This window comes from Oncorhynchus kisutch, linkage group LG17 (genome assembly GCF_002021735.2).
Source record: "Oncorhynchus kisutch isolate 150728-3 linkage group LG17, Okis_V2, whole genome shotgun sequence".
NCBI lineage: Eukaryota > Metazoa > Chordata > Actinopteri > Salmoniformes > Salmonidae > Oncorhynchus > Oncorhynchus kisutch.
The window spans coordinates 54,418,434-54,440,613 of record NC_034190.2 but is presented as its reverse complement, the minus strand read 5'-3'; the positions used below and the strand labels follow the sequence as shown (position 1 = coordinate 54,440,613).

Here is a 22,180-nt window from a genome sequence, read left to right as displayed (position 1 = left end):
TACAGAACTCAACTAGAACAAGTTCAGGTCAGTCAATAATGAGACGGAGGAAATACATCGGTGTCAACAAGGCTCAGATCTTCCAGCCAGCCGTGCCAATGTACCGCAGCTGGACAGCTCACACCAACCATGACATCATCTTTGGAAGCGCAATCAAAGGCAGTTCCTGTGTTCATTGTTGAGGGGCAAGAAGGGTTGTCAAAACAAGGAAACAGCTGGACTTCTGGTGACAAAACGACCCTGTGGTTACGTCGTGAGTTTGCCAGAGCGACCTTTTTCTACTACCTGTTATTTTGTATAACAAACATAAACATGTAAACAGAAGATGTGACATTATGAAGAGGATAGAGAGAAGGATGGTGATTGGGACAGAGGTGGAAAATGATGACACAGGGGAGGAGGATCAGGGAGAAAGTAGGAGGAAGAGGTAGACAAGAAGAGGTGGTAAAGGAAGAGGGAGAGAGCATGGTGTAAGAGGAAAGGAAGAGGAATAGATAGAGGAAGAGAAGATTGTTTTTCTTCAGAGAGAACGAGATATGTAAAAAGACGGTGAGAGTTGGTGTCAGCGGTGGGATCCTCACCAGGAGGAAGGTCCTGATTTCGGGGATCTTGTTGAGCTCCATCAGCAGCCGCAGGGCTTTCTCGTGGTTACTGCAGTACTCCCCATACACCGAGAACCGCCCCTTCTGAAAGATGGAAGAAACACAATTCAGTCTGATCCGAATAGAAAAACTTGGCATTGAATATTCTGGAACAGAACAACTTTTAGTCAAACACAGATATCTAGTGATAATGTCGCAACATCAGTTGAATTGAAGATTAACTCCTATACACATAATTCCAAACAATTAAGATTACAATTCTGATGAGATGTGCTTTCCTTATTTGGGTAAATATTGAACTGAGAAAGCCCTTTGAACTTCCTCTATTCACACTGACATAGGTATGTGGATATACTGTACTGTCCCTATAGGTTTAGCCACTGAAGACTTTCCTCATGATCACTTAAGTTATATGATAGCTATGCGCATAGGTTCAATGCATTATTTACCCACCACTAGGGACAACATATAGGCCTAAGGAATCTATTCCTCAGAATTTAAATGTAGGCTTCAGCCCAAAACCCGATATATAGGCCTTCAAGTCATTAGGAAGTGAAACCAGCTTCAGTGTAGGGCCTCCTCACTCTGCTCTGGTTGGTACTGTAACCAAAACTGTGCTGCGGTCACCCGAAACAGCGGCAGGAAGTGAAATCTTAGCTCGTGCCTGCGAGGCTAGCATATCCTCACAACCTTCAGAGAAACGCTACACTCGCGCTCTCTGAAAAGCTGGACGTGTTCATTTTAGGTAGCGACTTAAAAGGCAGATCAATATAGGAGGCACTGAGTCACTCCTTTGATGCTGTTAAGTTTGTTTTTGAATCTTCAAATATTGAGCATGAGGTAAGAATGCTGCGTAGCATTTCTATCAGGCATCCAACGTTAAATACACAAGGTCACTGTAAAACTGATGGGGCCAAGCACCATAAAAAAGGTTCACAGGGTAACAATCTCTACCAGGTGCACCATTGGTCTCAGTGTCTCCCTCTTGCTCTCCTCTCCCCATTCTAAATGTCGACTCTCACAGCTCTTTGGAAACAGTATATCAAAGTCAACCTCAAGAGGCCATGCCGCTACAGACAGGTCTAGCCTTCCATCCTCCACCTCCTCTCATGCATGCGTCAGGTCCACATGGCAACGCAGCAAGAAGAGAGAACTAATCTGGCTTGTATGTAACATTACAGTACGTTCAGCAATCTCTCCGGTTCCCATGACGAGGGTAGATTCAAAGTGTGTCACCGTGTTTGGCGGCTGTAAACGGCGAAGCAACAGAGGGATAGCGTAGCCCAGGGCTCCGCTGTCACACACAGACAAACACACAAAGCCGCTGGCTGGCCGGGCAACAAAGTCCGAGGCATCACCGGGAGCAACAGCTAGCCCAGTATATGGTGTGAAACACCAACAAAAAAAATGAATTAAAAAAACTCAAGACAAGTAGCCTAACGAACAGCAAAACCACTAGCCTATGTCAATCTACTATACTCCATTCTATTGGTTAGTTTGTTGAGAGAAAAAAAAAATAGCCTATTCCAAACAGACTCTGGGACAATCATACAACTAGTAGCCCTAGGCTACATAAACAAAGGTCTGATGTAACAGATCAGTACGTTTAGCTTAAAAAAAGTTTGTTAACCTTTTTTATCCGTCACATTATACACGCAGCCATGCGCACAAGGCAGTAGGCTAGGTGCAAATGTTCGTTCTATAATGCAATTAGCGGGAAAACACTGATGTCAAAAAGAAGTGAGATTAAAATACATTTCCATTACGAATTTTGAAAGAGAGGAGATCTAATATGTTACTTTAAAGCAAGGCAAGACATGCCTCATAATATCTATTAAAACGTTCCGGTTTCAAACAAGTATATTTTGGATAGCCTACTGCCTCCAGCCCACTTGTGTGACCCGCTGATGATGCCGTTTTTTACAAATGTATTTACATCGACTGCCTTTTCCATCAATGAATAGACTAAAAAGCATTATTTCGCAATGGGATTTTTTTTTCTTAATCCTGGACATTTGGCCGGTGCCAATTTAATTTATTGGCTTTTCTCTAAAGACATTTTGGCCAAAAGCCGGCTATTACCGGAAAACGGAAACCTGGTGTGTGTGAGAGAGAGAGTGAGTGTGCGTGCATGTCTTCCCGGACACTTGCATTCAACTTTTCTGATGCAATGCTTAAAATACCAAACTTCTAAGCTCATGGCCACCTCATCATAACAATCAACATTTCTTGACTGAGTTTCCATGGAACATCACAAGAAAGTAAAGACCATGAAACGTCTTTGACTCTCTTAGACTACTACTAGGCTTAGAACAGAACTTCCTAAAGGCCCAGTGCAGTCAAAAACTAGATTTCCTGTGTGTTATAAAAATAAATGTATATAACACATACATATACAATGCATTCGGAAAGTATTCAGACCCCTTGACTTTTTACACATTTTGTTACATTATAGCCTTATTATAAAATGGATTAAATCTCAATCTACACACAATACCCCATAACAACAAAGCAAAAACAGGTTGACCTTTTTCCTAATTTATTAAAAATAAACTATTTAAATATGACATTTACATACGTTTTCAGACCCTTTACTCAGTAATTGGTTGAAACACCTTTGGCAGTGATTACAGCATAGCCTTCTTGGGTATAACGCTACAAGCTTGGCACACCTGTATTTGGGGAGTTTCTCCCATTCTTCTCAAGCTCTGTCAGGTTGGATGGGAGAGCGTCGCTGCACAGCTATTTTCAGGTCTATCCAGAGATGTTCGATTGGGTTCAAGTCCGGGCCACTCATGGACATTCAAAGACTTGTCCCGAAGCCACTCTTGAGTTGTCTTTGCTCTGTGCTTATGGTCATTGTCCTGTTGGAAGGTGAACATTCACCCCAGTCTGAGGTCCTGAGCGCTATGGAGCAGGTTTTCATCAAGGATCTCTGTACTTTACTCCATTCATCTTTGCCTTGATCCTGACTAGTCTCCCAGTCCCTGCCGCTGAAAAACATCCCCATAGCATGATGATGCCACCACCATATGGATGGTGCCAGGTTTCCTCAAGACGTTACGCTTGGCATTCAGTCCAAGGAGTTCAATCTTGTTTCTCATGGTCTGAGAGTCCTTTAGGTGCCTTTTGACAGCCCATTTGGAGTTTACCATGTTCATTTAACTGAGGAGTGGCTTCCATCTGGCCAATCTCCCATAAAGGCCTGATTGGTAGAGTACTGCAGAGATGATTGTCCTTCTGAAAGGTTCTCCCATCTCCACAGAGGAACTCTAGAGCTCTGTCAGAGTGACCCTTCTCCTTTTACCACGATTGCTCAGTTTGGCCGGGTGGCCAGCTCTAGGAAGAGTTTAAAATGTTTTATATAATCCCTTTTAGAATAAGCCTGTAACGTAACAAAATGAGGAAAAAGTCAAGGGGTCTGAGTACTTTCCGAAGGCACTGTATATATGGGCTCCCGAGTGGTGCAGCGGTGCAAGAGGTGTCACTACAGACCCTGGTTCAATCCCAGGGGTCTATAGTTCCTGTTCCCAAGAAAGCTAAGGTAACTGAACTAAATGACTATCGCCCCGTAGCACTCACTTCTGTCATCATGAAGTGCTTAGAGAGAATAGTCAAGGATCATATCACCTCCACCCTACCTGTCACCCTAGACGCACTTCAATTTTCTTAACCCCCCAATAGGTCCACAGACGATGCAATCGCGATCACACTGCCCTATCCCATCTGGACAAGAGGAATACCTATGTAAGAATGCCGTTCATTGACTACACCTCCAAACTCATCATCATCAAGCTGGTGGGCCTAGGTCTCGACCCTGCCCTGTGCAACTGGGTCCTGGACTTCCTGACAGGCCGCCCCCAGGTGAAGGTTGGAAACATCTCCACTCCGCTGATCCTCAAACCTGGGGCCCCACAAGGGTGCGTTCTCAGCCCCCTCTTGTATTCCCTGTTCACCCATGACTGCGTGGCCACGCACACCAACTCAATCATCAAATTTGCAGACGACACAACAGTGGTAGGCTTGATTACAAACAATGACGAGACAGCCTACAGGGAGGAGGAGGTGGTGAGGGCCCTCAGAGTGTGGTGTCAGGAAAATAACCTCTCACTCAATGTCAGCAAAACAAAAGAGATGATTGTGGACTTCAGAAAACAGCAGAGGGAGCACCCCCCTATCCACATCGACAGGGCAGCAGTGGAGGTGGTGGAAAGTTTTAAGTTCTTCTGTGTTCATATCACCAACAAACTGAAATGGTCCACCCACACAGACCGTGTGGTGAAGAAGGCGCAACAGAGCCTCTTCAAACTCAGGAGGCTGAAGAAATTTGGTTTGTCACCCAAAACCCTCACTAACTTTTACAGGTGCACAATTGAGAGCATCCTGTCGGGCTGTATCACAGCCTGGAACGGCAACTGCACCACCCACAACCAAAAGGCTCTCCAGAGGGAAGTGCGGTCTGCACAATGCATCACCGGGGGCAAACTACCTGCCCTCCAGGACACCTACAGCACCCAATGTCACAGGAAGGCTAAAAAGATCAATGACAATAACTACCCGAGCCACTGCCTATTCACCCCGCTTCAATCCAGAAGGCGAGGTCAGTACAGGTGCATCAAAGCTGGGACAGAGCGATTGAAGCCGTTTTTCAATCTCAAGGTCATCAGATCGTTAAACAGCCACCACTAGCACAGAGAGGTGGCTGCCTACCTTCAAACTTCATATCACTGGCCACTATAATAAATGGTCACTTTAATAATGTTTACATATCTTGCGTTACTCATCTCATATGTGTATAACGTATACTGTATCCTTCACTATCTATTGCATCTTAGCCACTCTGTCACTGCTCATCCATATATTTTATACTTCTATATTCTTATCCCATTCCTTTACTAGATTGTGTGTATTAGGTTTTGTTGTGGAATTGTTAGATATTACCTGTTAGATACTGCTGCTCTGTCGGATCTAGAAGCATAAGCATTTCGCTACACTCGCAATAACATCTGCTAACCATGTGCATGTGACCAATAAAATTTGATTTGGGCTGTAACACAACCGGCTGTGATCGGGAGTCCTATAGGGGAGGGTTTAGGGGTAGGTCATCATTGTAAATAAGAATTTGTTCATAACTGACTTGCCTAGTTAAATAAAAGGTTAAATAATAAATATATATTCATTCCACACCATGAGGTTGGAATAATAATGTTAAAAGGATGATTATGCATTTAGTGTAAGAGCCTTTTGAAAAAAAGACTGTTTTTCAGCCTGTTTTGGTGGAATTAAGTTTTGGCCTGCCTGGTGATATCACAGGCATATCATTAGTACAGCAAGGTACTTAATTGTTACCCAGAAATGATTTGATATTGAGATAAATACAGCAGCATTGGACCTTTAAGGACTTCTAAAAGTGAACATTAATCCATCTATGGGCATTTCTTTAAGTTCCTGAATGTGACCTGTACAATTCCAAAGCCGGGTCAGCCTTGAAGAAACTGGGCCTGATTTGAAGGGCTCCACTTGTGCTCAGAATAGCTCAAAGAGTGTGTTTGTGTCTTTGATAAACACTTGGTTTTCTTCCTTTTCCATCAGTGGAATTTCAGCAGGATAAGAGGGGCAATAACAAACACAGGGCAAATAGGAGTGTCAAAGCATAATGAGTCTATTTAAGAAGGGCTATAATATGATGACTGTTAGCTTGGGAGAAAGAGGCCTTGGTCAGGGGACAGCCCAGAAATAGAGCAAATATTGACATCTGTATCCTTCCGAATTAACATTCTCTAGTAGTTTTTTGGGGGTAGGTTTGTGTAATCCTCCTCCTCACGCCAAAATGGTTCAAACGTCAGCCAAAGGTTCTACCCAGGGTTGGTTTAGTCTGCCGGTCGTTGAACACCCCCCAATGATTCAACAACATGCACGCCTTAAAAGTCAACATGGTGGCGGGTGATATTTGAGGCCCACTGGCTACTATAGGCTGGATTCCAATCCAATTTTCCACTCTCACTTCCTCTCTCCCTTTGATGAATGTAAGCTTTATCAGGCACTGGGAGTATGCTTTTGAATTGGAATCAAGCCATTGTGCTGGTTTATACTGTGGCCTATGAGCAACACTGAAATAAGACAGATCTTCAGAGAGAGGAGAATCTGTATGCTGTGATTGTGATTGACAGTGAATGGCCCGCTCAACAATGCTGGGTTATAGTTTGATCTAAGCAACATTGGAATAGACAGAGCTTGAGAGAGATAAGAGGAGAATCAGGATGTATTTCTCTGGCTTTGATTGACAGCAGAACAATGCTGGGGGTTAATCAGATCTCAGCAGGGGTGTCTGCTGTCACTGGGGTCAAGGGCAGGAGGCGGAGTGCACCAAACGGGGGCAATTGATTGGGCGAGAGGTGTCGGTGTTGAAGGAGAGAGAGGTCACGGACAGAGAGCCCTGTAATGAATACGGAGCTACAATGCCAGTGGCCATGTGAAGATTCTCCCCCCTCCACCCCCCCACACACACACACAACTTATTCTGAGAGCTCTTGATTGGAGTATTCTACAGTATAGTAGTCCAATTAGAAAACAAAGCTTGGTTACCACCTCCTTGAGGAGGCTGCTCACAACATCCTTTCAATTAATAGAATATTGATAGTTTTAGTTTGACTACAGAAGCTTTCTGTTTGAACAAACACCCTTTACATTATGCTTTCTGTCAGGTGACAATCCTCAAGCTAATACCTCATCCTACAAAGTCCCCTAAGTGTGTATGTGTGTGGATGCGTGTCTCTGTGTGTGTGTCCATGTGTCTGTGTGTGCGCAAGAGCAACTAGTTCCGCCATTGTCCCATTGATGACTGACACACCATCTCTTCCCCCGACACAGGCAGCTCTTTGTTGTTCCCAAGGGCCAAACGAGTTCAAAAGGGGGTAGGGGGGGTGTCGGGAACTGAGGGACGGAGGGAGGAAAGCAATCTGCTGAAGGGGATGCAAGTGACAGGGGCCTTGCATGGGGTTGGCGAGGAACGGATAGAGGGGTCTTTCTGGCTGACAGGATGCAGGCTTTTTCGAGGGGAGGGGGGAGCGGGATGGGGGAATTAGCGAGGGAGGAAGAGAGGGAGTGGATTGTGTGTATATTATTATATGAAAGTTGTCGAAGGCCACTTTCACATCAGTTTTGATCTTTTATCCTGACTGCAGGTCATTGAAACAGTGGATAGGGTGTGAGAAGTAGCGTCAGAGCGTAGCTGGGCGTTTATGCTCAAGCCGGTCTCTGTGTCCATATATATGTGCACTGCAAGCATGTGTGTGCATGGAAGTGTGTGTCACTCACAAACTGGAGGAAGACTTGTCCGAGGGCATGCCCTGGCTGTGGCTCTGGGTGCAGGCTGGCCTCCACTGCAGACAGCACCTCTCTGTGAACGTCCAGGATTGACTCAATGTTGGAGAACAGGATCTGTGGTAGCAGAGAGAGGGTGCGTCTGAAATGTTATCCTATTCCCTAAATAGTGCACTTATTTGGACGAGGACCCATAGGGCCTCGCCACATTTTGTAAAAAATATTTTATGCGTAGTAATCTTTGTCAAAGCATCATTAGGATAGTTTTTAATAGGCGGCCATATTTACCTTGACATGCTCAGGCGACAGACACTGTTGCTCTTCGGCAGTTTGTCGGATTCTGTGCAAAAAGGCCTGCATGAGGAAAAAAAAGAAAAGAGAAAGATAGTGGTTAGGTTCATACTGCATGTATCATACACTAGGTGGTATATGTACAGCAATATACGATATGGGGGATTGCAGTCGTCAGTTTACTTTAGATTTAAGGGTTAGGTTGGGGGTGAACTTCATCCGGTGAGCTTCGTAAATATTATGGTCTCACCTGTGTTTAGCTTAAGCTCTGCCTCAAATACCTTACATGCATACAGAATCTCCATGGTACGTGTAACTAATGTATACTGTAATCCCTTGCTATAGAAGACACTTAAACCAATGTACCTGGGAAATCGTCAGAGACACCTCTATAAATACCTCAATTATTGAGCATCACACTTTTTTCCATTTCCTCGATGTAGCTGTGTGGTGATAAGCCCACGTCAGACTGATCAGCTGCTCAGTGGCTCGCAACAGTGTGTTTGTGAGCACTGCGTCTCCCTGCAGAAAGCTGACCTGTCACTCAAATCCTGACGAGAGAAAACTAAAAAAGGGAGGGGTACTAGAATGCCCCCTCTGTCTCTTTCTTCCCACCTCACTTCCTCTCAGGTTGATTGTCTGTCTTTGAATGTCTCTCACAACTTCTACGAAGCATAAGCTTGCCAAATAGGAGCAGTGTGTGTAAAAGAAAATGTATGTGGAACTTGATCATGACGCCTAATAGACAGTCCACAAGGAAGCAGATTGCTCATCCGGCATTTGCAAAGTGGACCCCAACCTCTTGTGGGGTTTGGAGGCACTGCTTTACACCTCCTCATCCCTATCCACAATGACAGAGCAGGCAGATGCACACACGCAATAAAATATGTAGCAATAAAATATGTAGCAATAAAATAATCCCCTTACTGCAAATCCCACCCATCTGGCGCTCCAGGCAGACTAGAACAAATGCTCCAAGTCTTGGAAAGATTTCAAATAGGGCTTGAACCCAGGTCTGGTGCTGTTCTGCTTTGGGATGGTTCAGGACGGGTGAATTGTGCTCCAGGCATAATATACTCATTAATCCTCCCATATGGTGACTTGTACCATGTCCATGTTGAAGGAGTCCATTCATGTGGAAGATTGCCCCCTGGCATCTTAGAAGGAGGGGGGGGGGGCAAGAAACAAGGACTTCCACACTACATGGTGAGGAGGACAGGGGGATGGGCATGGAGGAGTGGTGGGAGGGGGGTTAGGGTTGGTATAGAATGGGAGAGGAGGGGAAAACGAGAGTATCTCGAGTCACAACTTATTTGTGACTTCGTAGTTCATACAACTGCACCATGGACGGTCTTGCTCTTAAAATGTCTAAATGTGCCACAAAGATGTGGAGGAAGGGGGTTTGTATAAGTGTGCGAGGCCGCAAGCAACAAAGAGGTCCTTTCGGTGTCTGTGTTACATCCAGACACCAGTGATTCTCACCTGGGCTGTATTGGCTATCGGCAGTGTTCCGTCACCAAACGACTGCACTTGTTTATTTTAAGACAAGAGGGGACAGCTTTGTCCATCTCAAATCGCCATTCGCCGCTACCAGCATCACAGAATGGGGGGTGCAGATCAGGTAACACATTGGCCGGTCAGGGGGGGGAGGGGGGCATGGCTGAATATTGAGGAGTCAGTATCCTTAAATTTAAACAAAAATTAGAATACATTTAAAAACAGGTGGCTGGCAAGGAAAAAAAGCAGACAAAACAATAAACAATGTGTAGAGAGTAGACATCACAGATTCATGCTGACAGGAATCTTCCATTGGACATGCTTCTAAGATGACTATTCACTTGTTATTTCCAAATCAATTAAGGTGGTCTGACACTGTTGTTTTTCACATGTCCAGGGCTCAGGTTGCCCTTTATGCAGGTTTTTGACGTCAGTGAGCAGTCATCGGGGCTTTGGTTTTCCGCTTCGGTAAGATCAACCTTTCTCTTGTTGTAAATAGGCAAATCAAGGTAAAGGAGGACACTACTATGGTTACTGTTGTCGTTTCTCGCTAGGGGAACGTGACAGAGAGGTGGAAGGCAAGCTGCCAGAGGACTCGACTGACCCCACAGTTAGAGCTGCTGTGATTGGGTGAAACCGGCATTCTAGGAGTCAAAGGGCACAACTTGACCCCCATAGGCTGTGTGACATTTGGTGAAAACTCAGGGACGAGAAAGAAAAAAGCATCATGTGCATTTCTGTTGGGCACTCCCCACTGTGGTTGGGGTATGCTCTATAAATGAATTATAAAAGTACAATACGCAAGGTATGCATGCCAACAAAAAAAAGCTAAGCGAGTCATAAATAGCAAGCAAGGCTGGGGTCAATTCAGTTATTTTTTGTCAATTGAATTGAAATACATTTTAATTCATGAATTGTCATTGAAAACATTTTATTTGAATTGACCCCAACCCTGATGGCAAGACACCTGACACTGCATATGTAATCCACTGTGCTCTTACTGATAGCTAAAAATAGCATGCAGACTACATTTAGGTAAATCGTCAATACATAATGTGCTAATAACAGCACGTCAAATGATACACCGACCAGGGCCACATATTTCATTTTGGTATCCTCAGATTAATCTCGGTGATTAATCGTCTGCTACTGCACGGTGCAAGGTCAGGCACAGCTGGTGAATGGAGCAGAGGAGCAATATTACAAATCCAGGGTCTGTAGCCAGAGGGGCTATGGGCTGGAAGGGTGAATTTGTTCATATGGCACTCCCAAAGGAGATCAGTTCATTCTTAAACTCGGCTTGCCAGACAAATGACCGCCAGACGGTCCAGTATTAGACACTCCAGAAATGTTTTTACTTTTCCGGTTGAAAAGCCAAATCTCAAAGTATTTAAGTAGCATACAAATACTATTAATCACAGCTAAACCACTGAATGCCTGACTCAATATCTCAACTCGTAGTTTAGCTTTGGTCTTGAGATCTAAATACACTATCCAGTTTGCTAGCAATAGGTTATACAGTAGGGATGAGAGTATCACTTGTGGTAATTGCTGAGTCTTCAACCTTGTGTGCACTGTCTCAGTCAGGGCTTGGTTTCCAGTGTGCGATCTGGACAGAGGCATACTTGATTGATTGTTGGAGCTCCAACGAGACTTGCGCACTCTGTCACTGTTGTGTTTTTGGTGGCTTGCTGCCAGTGCCAACACATTCAGCGTGCATGTGCACACACACACACACACACCTCTGCACAACTGTTCAGTCATACACCATAAGCCACAAACAACTTTGAATGCTAAATAAACCAAACCATTAATTCTTCTACCAAAGGGGTACAATAACACTAATGAATGATTCGTCACCCAGGCCCCAATTGTCAATTCCCCGTACGAAACCCCTTCTCTTCCAGGCAGCCATACCTCTAATTGTTGTGCCCCTCATGAGCCACTGAGGGCTTTGTCAGGATTGCCTTGGAGATGTGCTTTTATTGCTCTCTCTGGTCTGAATACATTCTGCCCCCCTCCCTCCTAAGAGCCCACCTGCTTTCAACTCATTACTGAGCCCGACTCTGGGGTCTGTGGAAGAGGAAACAATTAAATCCCACCCGTAATAACCAGGTATTAGAAAAATGCCACCCAATATTAAACCTATCTTGGCTGGGTCTGGTTATTTCCATGCTTTAGCGAGAGAGTCAGGGGAACGCTAGGTATACGAATCACAGTACAGCCTCAGTGACAACATATTAATAATTAGTTCATACAGAATGTTCACTTGCAACATGGTAATTGTGTGGACTGGATGATATGAAGGTAAAACCCCCCCAAAAATGAATGTTTTATCACTTTGTATGTATACTGTTAGGTCTTTTGTCTGCAAGGTCTTTTTCATTCGGTGTCAGAACCCAGTAAGACTAGCTGTCGCCATTGGCGTCGGCTTATGGGGATCCTTATTACATTAAATCAACTTTGATGCACAAGCTGGTGCTGCAGACCTAGCTTCAATATGTTATTTCAATGGTCAGAAGACTACGTGCAAGGGAACTGCTCACTTCCCCAAACAATGAGGGTCAACAGCGCCACAACAACCATTTTGTGACACCTTCAAGAGGCACTAAGTCTGTGTATAATTCTGAGTGAGCCCCCTTTAATAAGCCCACGGCGATGCATTTCCTCACACGAGCGCGCTTAGCTTTTCATTTGCATGTTAAAATGGCACATTGCCATTTTCACAAACAGCACTCCTGTTACCCCTCATTAACAAACACTACTACAAGTCAATTAGTTTAGACAACATTTGACAAAAGTCCCACTTAGGTCTAGTACACAGAAGCCCAGTTACAAAGGATTTGCTGCTGTTTATTTTCTTTCTTTGTTGGTGCCTCTGTGGTGTGCAAACAGGAAATGAAAACTTCTTTTGTCTAAATCTATTAAAAAAAAAGTGTTTCTTTTTTTCATGTTAGATATGCGGTGGCTGGACTCAGAGGGGAAGGGGAAATAAACAAACAATGCACACAGAATGAGTGAAGATCTGCTGGCTGGCTCGCAACACAAAAGCTGCAAGGAGGCTGTCCTGCGACAGGAAGTGAAGCTTTGTGAAGAGAGGAAGTGTGCGAGTGACATGTCGGTTTGAACATTTCCAATCAGGACATGAACGAACAGAACTGCTGGTTTTGTGCAAACAACACACTGCAAGAAGTTAAGACAGAGCTGCAGAGTGTACAGTAGTGGGCTACCGCTAAATTAATAAGTTCTTGTTGGAGAATTGAAAGTTGGGAAATTATCATAACATTAAGACTAACTTTGCAGTACTGTGACATTTAAACATATTAGGCCCAAAAGTCTTAGGCCCACAGATATGATTAATGCAGTTGACTTTGAAAACAGGCTACATCAAATGCTTGATTGGTTAGGAACCGCAACAAAACCTTGGACGTCAACTTAAGAGACATACGGCTGCACTACTACTACTCATAAAATGCGTTTGTTAGGGTTTTATTTATTTCTACATCCATACTCTTTTTTTATGTCATAGATGAAGAGGAAGCGCAATGAGAGCTAGTAGCCAACGCCCAACCATCACCACAGACAGATAGATAGCCTTTCTCTGCCACAAGCTGCCGGAGGCATGCTCAGCCAAACGTGGTCCAGTCTTGTATGACCAACAGCCAAAGGGTCAGATGTCGGTTGGTGACCGGGTTCGCCATTTGTTGTGAATTACCGAAGCAAGGAGGGGCCAGACCGAGAGGTGTGAACGAGCAGACGGACCATATGCTGGCGTCGGGCTCTCCATTCGCTCAACTGGAAAGTGACTGGAGAGTGAAAAGGCCTGCTGCCTCCAACGTCTGCCCTCTGATTGAAGAGCCTGGGTCGGGTTCACTGGGTATGCCACAGAAAACATATTTGAAATGGAGCAATGAACAGTGACCTTTCTTATTGGAAGGTAGTTGGCGACCTCCTCCATTTGAAAACGCTCTCGCCCGTTTCATACCTACGGAACACAACACTGATTCTAAAACACATTATTTTCTGACCCTAAGCCAGTCTGACGACAAGTGGCCCCTCTGAGCTAAGCTCGCCAATCTAAACATGACTGTGTTCAAAATTCTAAAATCACATTAAAATACTGACGTAGAAAGAAGGCCGCTTTCAATCAGCTCATATTTGAGACCATTCTGTTGAGAGTGGTAATGGTAACACCAGACTACATTCATTAAAGCTCGACTTCCCCTGGTCGTGTGGACCAAATCAACCCCATAGTCCCTGTGACGCAGTTGTGTCCATAAGGACATGGGGAGGAAGTGCTACAGCTATATCTCCACTTTACATTGTGAAATAACAAGCAACATCTATCTGATGGGGAAATCTAAATTGGCACATTCAGTAAGAAACAAAAAAGTGGTGCGTTCAGCTGGGGATTAACTGATAGAGAAGTGGATCATTTTGCTATGTCATAACAGCCGGCAGGAGCGTTCCAAGTTGCGAAAGTGGGGTAAAATCAGAGATCCTCACACAAAGTCAGTCAGCTGTAGTGGCGATGCTGGAAGTGCCATCACGCTGTTAGCACGTGGGGTCTGTTCAGGAGGTTACAGCACGTTCAGCTAGAAATGTTTTGAGTAGAACATCTAATTGTCTGTCAGGGACTGGCGTCATCACTACTCATTACATTTCTATCTGCAATGTTCCGAATGTTTCCCCTCACTGAATACACACGTGGATTTACGAGAGGAAAGGGATCCCTTTAATGGGGTTATAGACGCTCTGAAAAGGTTATCCAGATTAATTTAACAGGATTAATCAGGAGATTCACGGCACCTTGACTAGGAATGTTCTACTTCACAACCTTATGAATGACACAGGGGGTTGAAGAGGGGGCCCTTCTCGGCTGATTTGTTAAATGTCTCAAAGGCTGTTCCGTTTGGGCAGTTAACTGGCATTGAACTAAACATCGCCACTTTGTCCGTGCATCGACATTTTTTTGCACAACTCATGGAGTGTGCTCACTGCTAAGTCACATTGACATAGTGACACTCTCCAAACATCAACAATGACAACCAAACGTCTGACTGGGGTTGTCAAAAATCATACTGTTGAGTTACCGTCATTCATCTTCCCACGTTCCCTCTCCACATCAGTGATGGGTGTGTTTAAACAAGGAGCCAAAAAGGGTAAGCCTTTTTCAGTCCTTCATTCAAACACAGACAGGAGAGCTTTTTCGTGGATCCCATGCCGCTAATCTGGCAGAGGGGTAGGCAGAAAAAAAAAAGAATGTGATGCTAAAAGTAGCACGGGGGTTTCTTAAAAAAATTAAAATAAGTGTGTGCATTTGAATAAAATTCTAAGCCCTCTCTCTGCACCTCATGTGATTGCTGTTGCTGACAGTCAGATGTTTTGCAGCTCAGGGCCAAGGGCTGAGGGGGAAGGAAGAGGGAGAAGAGGGGGAGGGGCAAGAAAAAGCAGAAGTCACAAAAGGGGCCGCTCGTCCATTGTGAAGAGGAGAGCAGAAGACGTGATGGAGGAGGGCAGAAGACGTGATGGAGGAGGAGGGCAGAAGGTTGGCCAGGGAAAGGGCGGCAGGTACATTTTGCCACTAAACTGCTGCATGGTCTCACGCCTTTATTAAGCAAATGAAAAGGCTGTTATTTTGTGATGGGTGGCTGTAGGGGGAGTGGCCTAGAGTATTAGTGGTATGATGAAAAAGCAAATCAACCACTGGTTTCCAGGAATTACATCTGGGTACGACCATGGGCAAAGTGAAGAAAGTATGTGCGTCGTTATGGTTCTCTTTTCCCTGTGTGTGCGTGCGTGCGCACCTGTTAAAGAGGTCAGTCAATTGAGGAGCAAAGATCCCTATTTCACCTTCTCTGGTAGGAACCCTTCCATGGGTCAATGAACAACTGTGGGTGTGAACAGGAAACACATGGAGAGGAAAAATTGAAAATGCAAATCGGCACCGGTGAATCTTTCAAAATGTAACAGGATTGGAAGTCTTCCACTTGTAGGCAGTCTACTGGGCAAAAGAAAATGATATGGGAAATACTCATAAGAAACAGGTACTACATATACTTCTAAATACATGCTGCCAACCCCATTTCTTAATTCGAAATGGGGCAGAACTCTCTCACGGTAGTCTAGCAGGTCTTACATAACCAAGCATTGGGGTGGGAGTCAGGGGAGAGACTGGTACAAAGCTGGAGTATTTTCCTGTTTGCTCACCAGCGATGGCATTCAGCATTCAGCAGCTATGGTCGTCGATGAGCACCAGGCCAGCTCAGTCACAAGAGAACCCAGTGTATCAATAACATAGCCAAGCACTAAATACACTTGTCAGGTTCTCTACCCAACCCCCCTTTTCAATTCGCTCCAGTTCCCACACCAGTAAAAACGAAGCCCCTGAGTGAATTGCAGATCCAAGCTTTGTCCAAGTAGCCTAACATCGCAGTTCACCGCCCACAACCCCCCCAAAAGAAAACAAGCTAAAAACAGTAGTGTCCACCAAAAAAGGGGCTCTTGGTTTTTTGCTGGGAAGGGAGGGAGAGATTTGGCAGTGAGGGTGGACAGGGTAGTCTTGGAGAGGAGGCCGAGAGGCCCTTTTGGGTCGACATGGCATGAAATTGAAGAAATAAATGAAGAAATCCCCTCTTTGTGGCTGGGCCACAGCAGAGCGAGAGAAAGGGCCCCATCGTGTCACCACCATGAAGGGAACCCCAACAAACCCCCTTTTCTCTCAAGACGTAAATTATCTGACCCCCCCTCTAAAATCTTACCCTCTCCCCCACCATCCAACTCTCTCCCAAAAGCGACCCTCTTGGCCAAGTTCATCGCCAACACAAAGTCCCCTTTGAGTCTTCTCCTTTTTCTCCCCGTCTCACTTCCGCTTTAAAAGGATTTAGAGGTCATGGCTCTGAGTGGCTCACACGGGCGGAAGCTGGCTCGCTACGGGGGACGAGTCGGTCTCCTCCATTCGATTAAAGTGGTGCTGTAGACAGGAAGACTAGAGCAGAATCTTCCTCTCAAAGACAAGAGAGACCCTGTGCGGTCTTCTCTGAAGGTCTGAGGAGATTGGTTCCATTTGAACGACTGACAATGACTTCAGAAACATTTGCTCGTTCGTCACACACAAGAAGTCTCTCCATACATGACACTTTGTCTGGGGGTTGTCGGAAATCCTGCAAGAAGCTGTGCTTTCTAACATAGCTGAAAAACCAACGTAAAACGTTTACTAATTGGTTCTTGAATGTCTAGAAGGAATGGGATCACAATAATAATAATAATAATAATAATTCTAACCAAAACAAATGAGTTCCTGCAGCTGTGCTGCTAAGACCCATAATTAAACACGACTCCGTGAGAATGGAGGCTTCTATCATGACAGGGTACAGTGTACAATGCATCTCATATTGCTACTTGCCTGTAAGTGAGAAGCCTGAACATTCAAATACCTCTGGGTTGCAGAAATGATGGAATACAGCTCGTCCTCTGAACCAGGGCCTTTTTATTGGCCCAGTGGAAAAGAAGCGTGTCCAATTGGAGGGGAGGGTCTTTTTAACCATCTCATTTGGGGGTAAGTGTTCCCGACTTAACAGTCGCTGAACGTGTAATGAATCGGGTATAAATATCCTTTTATGAGCTCTTGGCTCTTTCAAGTCGATCCGCCGTTGCTGCCACATAATTATGGACAGTCCCCTCCTACACACACACACACACACACACACACACACACACACACACACACACTTCTAAACAATAATTACAGACTTCCAAAGCCAACTCAATAATGTGCGTTTGCGTGAGAAGTACATAGTAGTGGGGACGTGTGGCACTGGAGATAACATCTAGGGACAGAGTGGAGAGGCCGTCTGGATGTGTGTCCACTGTGAAAGGGATCGGTGGGACAGGGTGAGCTGTCAGAGATCTGGAAGGTTCCACTATGATACAGGCCTAAGTCTGACGGTGATGTAAATCCATTTGAATTCAATCACTTTTTGACAGCATCCCTTTTAATTTAAACAAAACTTTCCATACTGGAGACTTACATTTCCCTCACTAACTTTAAACATCAGCTATCTGAGCAGCTAACCGATCGCTGCAGCTGTACATAGTCCATCTGTAAATAGCCCACCCAATCTACCTACCTCATCCCCATATTGTTTTGATTTACTTTGCTGCACTTTTGCACACAGTATCACTACTTACACACCATCATCTGCTCATCATCATCTGCTCATCTATCACTCAAGTGTTAATATGCTAAATTGTAATTACTTTGCTACTATGGCCTATTTATTGCCTTACCTCCTCATGTCATTTGCACACACTGTATATAGACATTCTTCTTTTTCCTATTGTGTTATTGACTGTACGCTTGTTAATTCCATGTGTAACTCTGTGTTGTTTCTGTCGCATTGCTTTGCTTTATCTTGGCCAGGTCGCAGTTGTAAATGAGAACTTGTTCTCAACTAGCCTACCTGGTTAAATAAAGGTGAAATAGAACATTTAAAAAAAAAATACATTGGACATGAATGCCAAAACATTTCAAATTCACCCGATTTGCATATCATGAGACATCCATGTCTTCCTCACTGGAAAACAGAAACAGTTCAGCTTTGATATCATTTAAAAACTTACCGGGGGGGGGGGGTTGTCAAAACATTGACATTATTCAATCCTCTAAAAACTCAGTTTAGACCCACTGTACATCATCTGAGGTGTTTGTGCTGTGCCCACCATCAGCCGAGACAGAACACACTCTTGTACACAGGGTGGGTGTTATTTCAAATCATAGAAATAGGACCCATCCCTTCAGACAACTGCAATTTAGCTGGTACACCACTGAAAATGTCAATTTAAATTTAATTACTACCCAAAGACGGCCAACGGTCCACCCACTGTTGAATGTCAACTTAAAATGGCCATATCTATTATCTATATTTCAATAGGTTTCCTATAACAGTATCATTTAAAACAGATATTCCCATTCAAGTCAACATTCTCTGATGTGTGGACCTCCAACCATCTTTGTGGTACCATTTTAAAAAGTTGACATTTAAAATCTATTCCCATTTTAGTAGATGTATCAGTAGTGCTGAGAAATTAGTGCTTTTTGAGGACGCTTCGGTTCGATTATTAAAAAATACTAAATTAATTTGATTCTGGTTTAGATTATTTGGGTTGAATGCTGTAAAAGTCCCATGATGGTAGTCCCTTTACTGCGCATCACTCATTTATTTCACATTACTTTTAGAAAATTACTACTCCCTACTAGATAGCACAGTTTAGACTGGATCTGATTTAGCCCTAGAAAAACTGTGCAATATGCGCATTGATCTAAGAAAATAACTAATGTTAATGTGTCTGAACCGATGGCCGGCACAGCAAAACCTTGATGTAAAATAGGGTCTAAGCTACAAAACATGAAGAAGCATTTTAGATCATTGACATGAAATAAATAAATATGCTTTTAAAATGATAATCTCAATCATTTATCTTTTCCAGCGATGAAGACATGCCTCATGGTATGATGGGGTCTGCCAAATTGGTCAACTTTGAATGTCTTTGTCTCTTGAATGTTTTGAAACTCATGTCCAAAAAGTCACCTTCTGATCACTTTACAATGAGCAAATACATATGGAAGGTTTCATTCAAGTCAAAATGGGTCATTTTGTCAGAAAGAGATTTAATTCAAATGGATTGGGTAACTTGTGCATCTCCACTCCATACTGCAGCCCCTTTTATTGCTGTTCGCTAGATAAGATGACCTTCTAACATTTGATTAATGTAGAGGAATCGGGAGTTATTGACAGCATTGGAAGTATAGCTTCAGTATGTAGTGAAATGATTAACCATACGAACACTGAGTGGTACAACATGAGGTGTGTGCATGTGTATCAATCAGTTCGACATAAGCAGCGTCATTGAGACCCGCTGAGGAGATGGCTCGTGGGGGAAAGTGCATTAGCACCCTGGCATACGATCACGGTCATAATGGGATCAAAGCAGACACCCACTGGTCCTGAATCAGACAAGAGGAGCGGAACCAGGCAGAGACAGTACCGTAGCCAATAAACAGTCCCGATTCAGCTGAACGGTGTTCTCTCTGTGAAGCATTGTTCCCAGCCAGTTAGTCACCATAACTGATGAGAACGGCATACAATGGCATACTTTTTTTTCCACCTCTATTTAACCACGTAGGCTAGTTGAGAACAAGTTCTCATTTACAACTACGACCTGGCCAAGATAAAGCAAAGCAGTTAGACACATATAACAACAGAGTTACACATGGAGTAAACTAAAATACAGTAGAAAAAAGTCTATATACAGTTTGTGCAAATGAGGTAAGATAAGGGAGGTAAGGCAATAAATAGGCCATAGTGGCGAGGTAATTACGATATAGCAATTAAACACTGGAGTGGTAGATGTGCAGAAGATTAATGTGCAAGTAGAGATACTGGGGTGCAAAGGAGCTAAATAAATAAATACAGTATGGGGATGTGGTAGTTGGATAGGCTATTTACAGATGGCTATGTACAGGTGAAATTATCTGTGAGCTGCTCTGACAGCTGGTGCTTGAAGTTAGTGAGGGAGATATGAGTCTCCAGCTTCAGTGATTTTTGCAGTTCGTTCCAATCATTGGCAGCAGAGAACTGGAAGGAAAAGCGGCCAAAGGAGGAATTGGCTTTGGGGATGACTAGTGAAATATATCTGCTGGAGCGCGTGCTGCGATGGTGACCAGTGAACTGAGATAAGGCGGGACTTTACCTAGCAAAGACTTGATGACCAGGAGCCAAATGGTTTGGCGACGAGTATGAAGCGAGGGCCAGCCAACGAGAGAGTACAGGTCGCAGTGGTGGGTAGTTTATGTGGCTTTGGTGACAAAACAGATGGCACTGTGATAGACTGCATCCAATTTGTTGAGTAGAGTGTTGGAGGCTATTTTATAGATGACATTACCGAAGTCGAGGATCAGTAGGATGGTCAGTTTTACGAGGGTATGTTTGGCAGCATGAGTGAAGAATGCTTTGTTGCGAAATAGGGAGCCGATTCTAGATGTAATTTTGGATTGGAGATGTGGGTCTGGAAGGAGAGTTTAGTCTAACCAGACACCTAGGTATTTGTAGTTGTCCACATATTCTAAGTCAGAACCCCTCCACCATGATGCATCTTCTGATCAGATGGTACCATGCCATCTTTAACTGAACCCAATGAGACTAGGTTTTACAACACTAGAAAAATACAGGTAAGTCAAAATAAAGGAAACACTAACATAGTGTCTTAATAGGGCGTTGGGCCGCCACGTCGCCAAAACAGCTTCAGTGCGCCTTCGCATAGATTTAACAAGTGTCTGGAATGCTATTGGAGGGATGCGACACCATTCTTCTACGAGAAACTCCATAATTCTGTGTTTTGTTGATGGTGTAATACGCCGTCTCAGGCACCGCTTCAGAATCTCTCATAAGCGTTCAATTGGGTTGAGATCTGGTGACAGACGGCCATATCGTGAAACATCAGCAAGTTGAGCAGTCTTAGTCACTGAAGCTTCTGCCAAACGTGCCCCAACAATCACCCATCTTTCAAAGTCACAGATCTCTTCTTCTAGCCATTATGGTCAAAGGAAATTGCCAACTAGGCCTGCCCAGCATTTTTATACACACCTGTGTGGAAGCACCTGCTTTCAATATACTTTGTATCCCTCATTTACTCAGGTGTTTCCTTTATTTTGGAAGTTACCTGTACATGACTGTACAGACATTGGGGTAAATCCTAAGTTCCAAGTCAAATGTTCACTTATCAATGCATGACAAAGCGAACATTCAACGTAAGTGCATGATTCCTCCCTGAAATAGGATTCCCTCAAAACACTCAAAGAGCGTTCGCCCACTCTTCCAACCCATCTCATATTTAAGGACACATGTAGACACGGAGCAGTCAATTAGAGGTCTTAAGATAAACCACAAGGAGTCACACACCCCATCCATCACTACTGTCACAAATCAACCTTCTCCTATTAGTCTTCAACTAGGCTGGGGTGCAGAAAGTTCAACTTCGGGAACTCCAATTCAACGTTCATCAAAACCCTTTGGCGCTGTTCATAGTTGGAGAGTGTGTCAGAATGGAAGGTCTACTACGGTCATAGCGTTTGGTTGTGGTCAATGTTTCTCAATAGAATGGTGACCTTCGCCCCCGTCAATCCCCCACACATCTGGTTCTGTTTGACAATCCTGACAAACGTTTCGCTGCCCAGCAGCCTCTGTCCACAAACTGTTCCAGGCAATTCCCAAAGGCTGCTGATGGGAATTCCTGGATAGTTCTCTCTGTGTGACTGGCTGACATGCCATTGGGTTCAATTCCAAACTTTTACAGGCATCGTTCCATTCTACCTTTTCACTTGGGAGGAGAAAAGAAAACGCCCTGTTCAATTAATGGGTATTGGCTTGCTCTGGGAAAGTACTTGTCTCGCTTTTGTTCAGGTCAAG

At 44.2% G+C, this 22,180-nt stretch overlaps 1 protein-coding gene across 2 annotated transcripts in view; it reads right to left on the bottom strand.

Moving 5' to 3' along the window:
- Window positions 1–22,180, bottom strand: part of LOC109907914 (phosphatidylinositol 3,4,5-trisphosphate-dependent Rac exchanger 1 protein) — a 107,227-nt gene that overhangs the window by 77,349 nt on the left and 7,698 nt on the right. Inside the window, exons 2-4 of one of the 2 annotated variants that reach the window (XM_020506210.2) lie at window positions 8,214–8,279; window positions 7,920–8,042; window positions 582–686 (exon numbers count right to left, since the gene is read on the bottom strand). In XM_020506210.2, the coding sequence (XP_020361799.1) occupies window positions 582–686; window positions 7,920–8,042; window positions 8,214–8,279 (294 nt within the window). Of the gene's footprint in view, window positions 1–581; window positions 687–2,232; window positions 2,496–7,919; window positions 8,043–8,213; window positions 8,280–22,180 lie in introns of those variants that run through there. The other variant, XM_031794099.1, reaches the window with a different exon arrangement.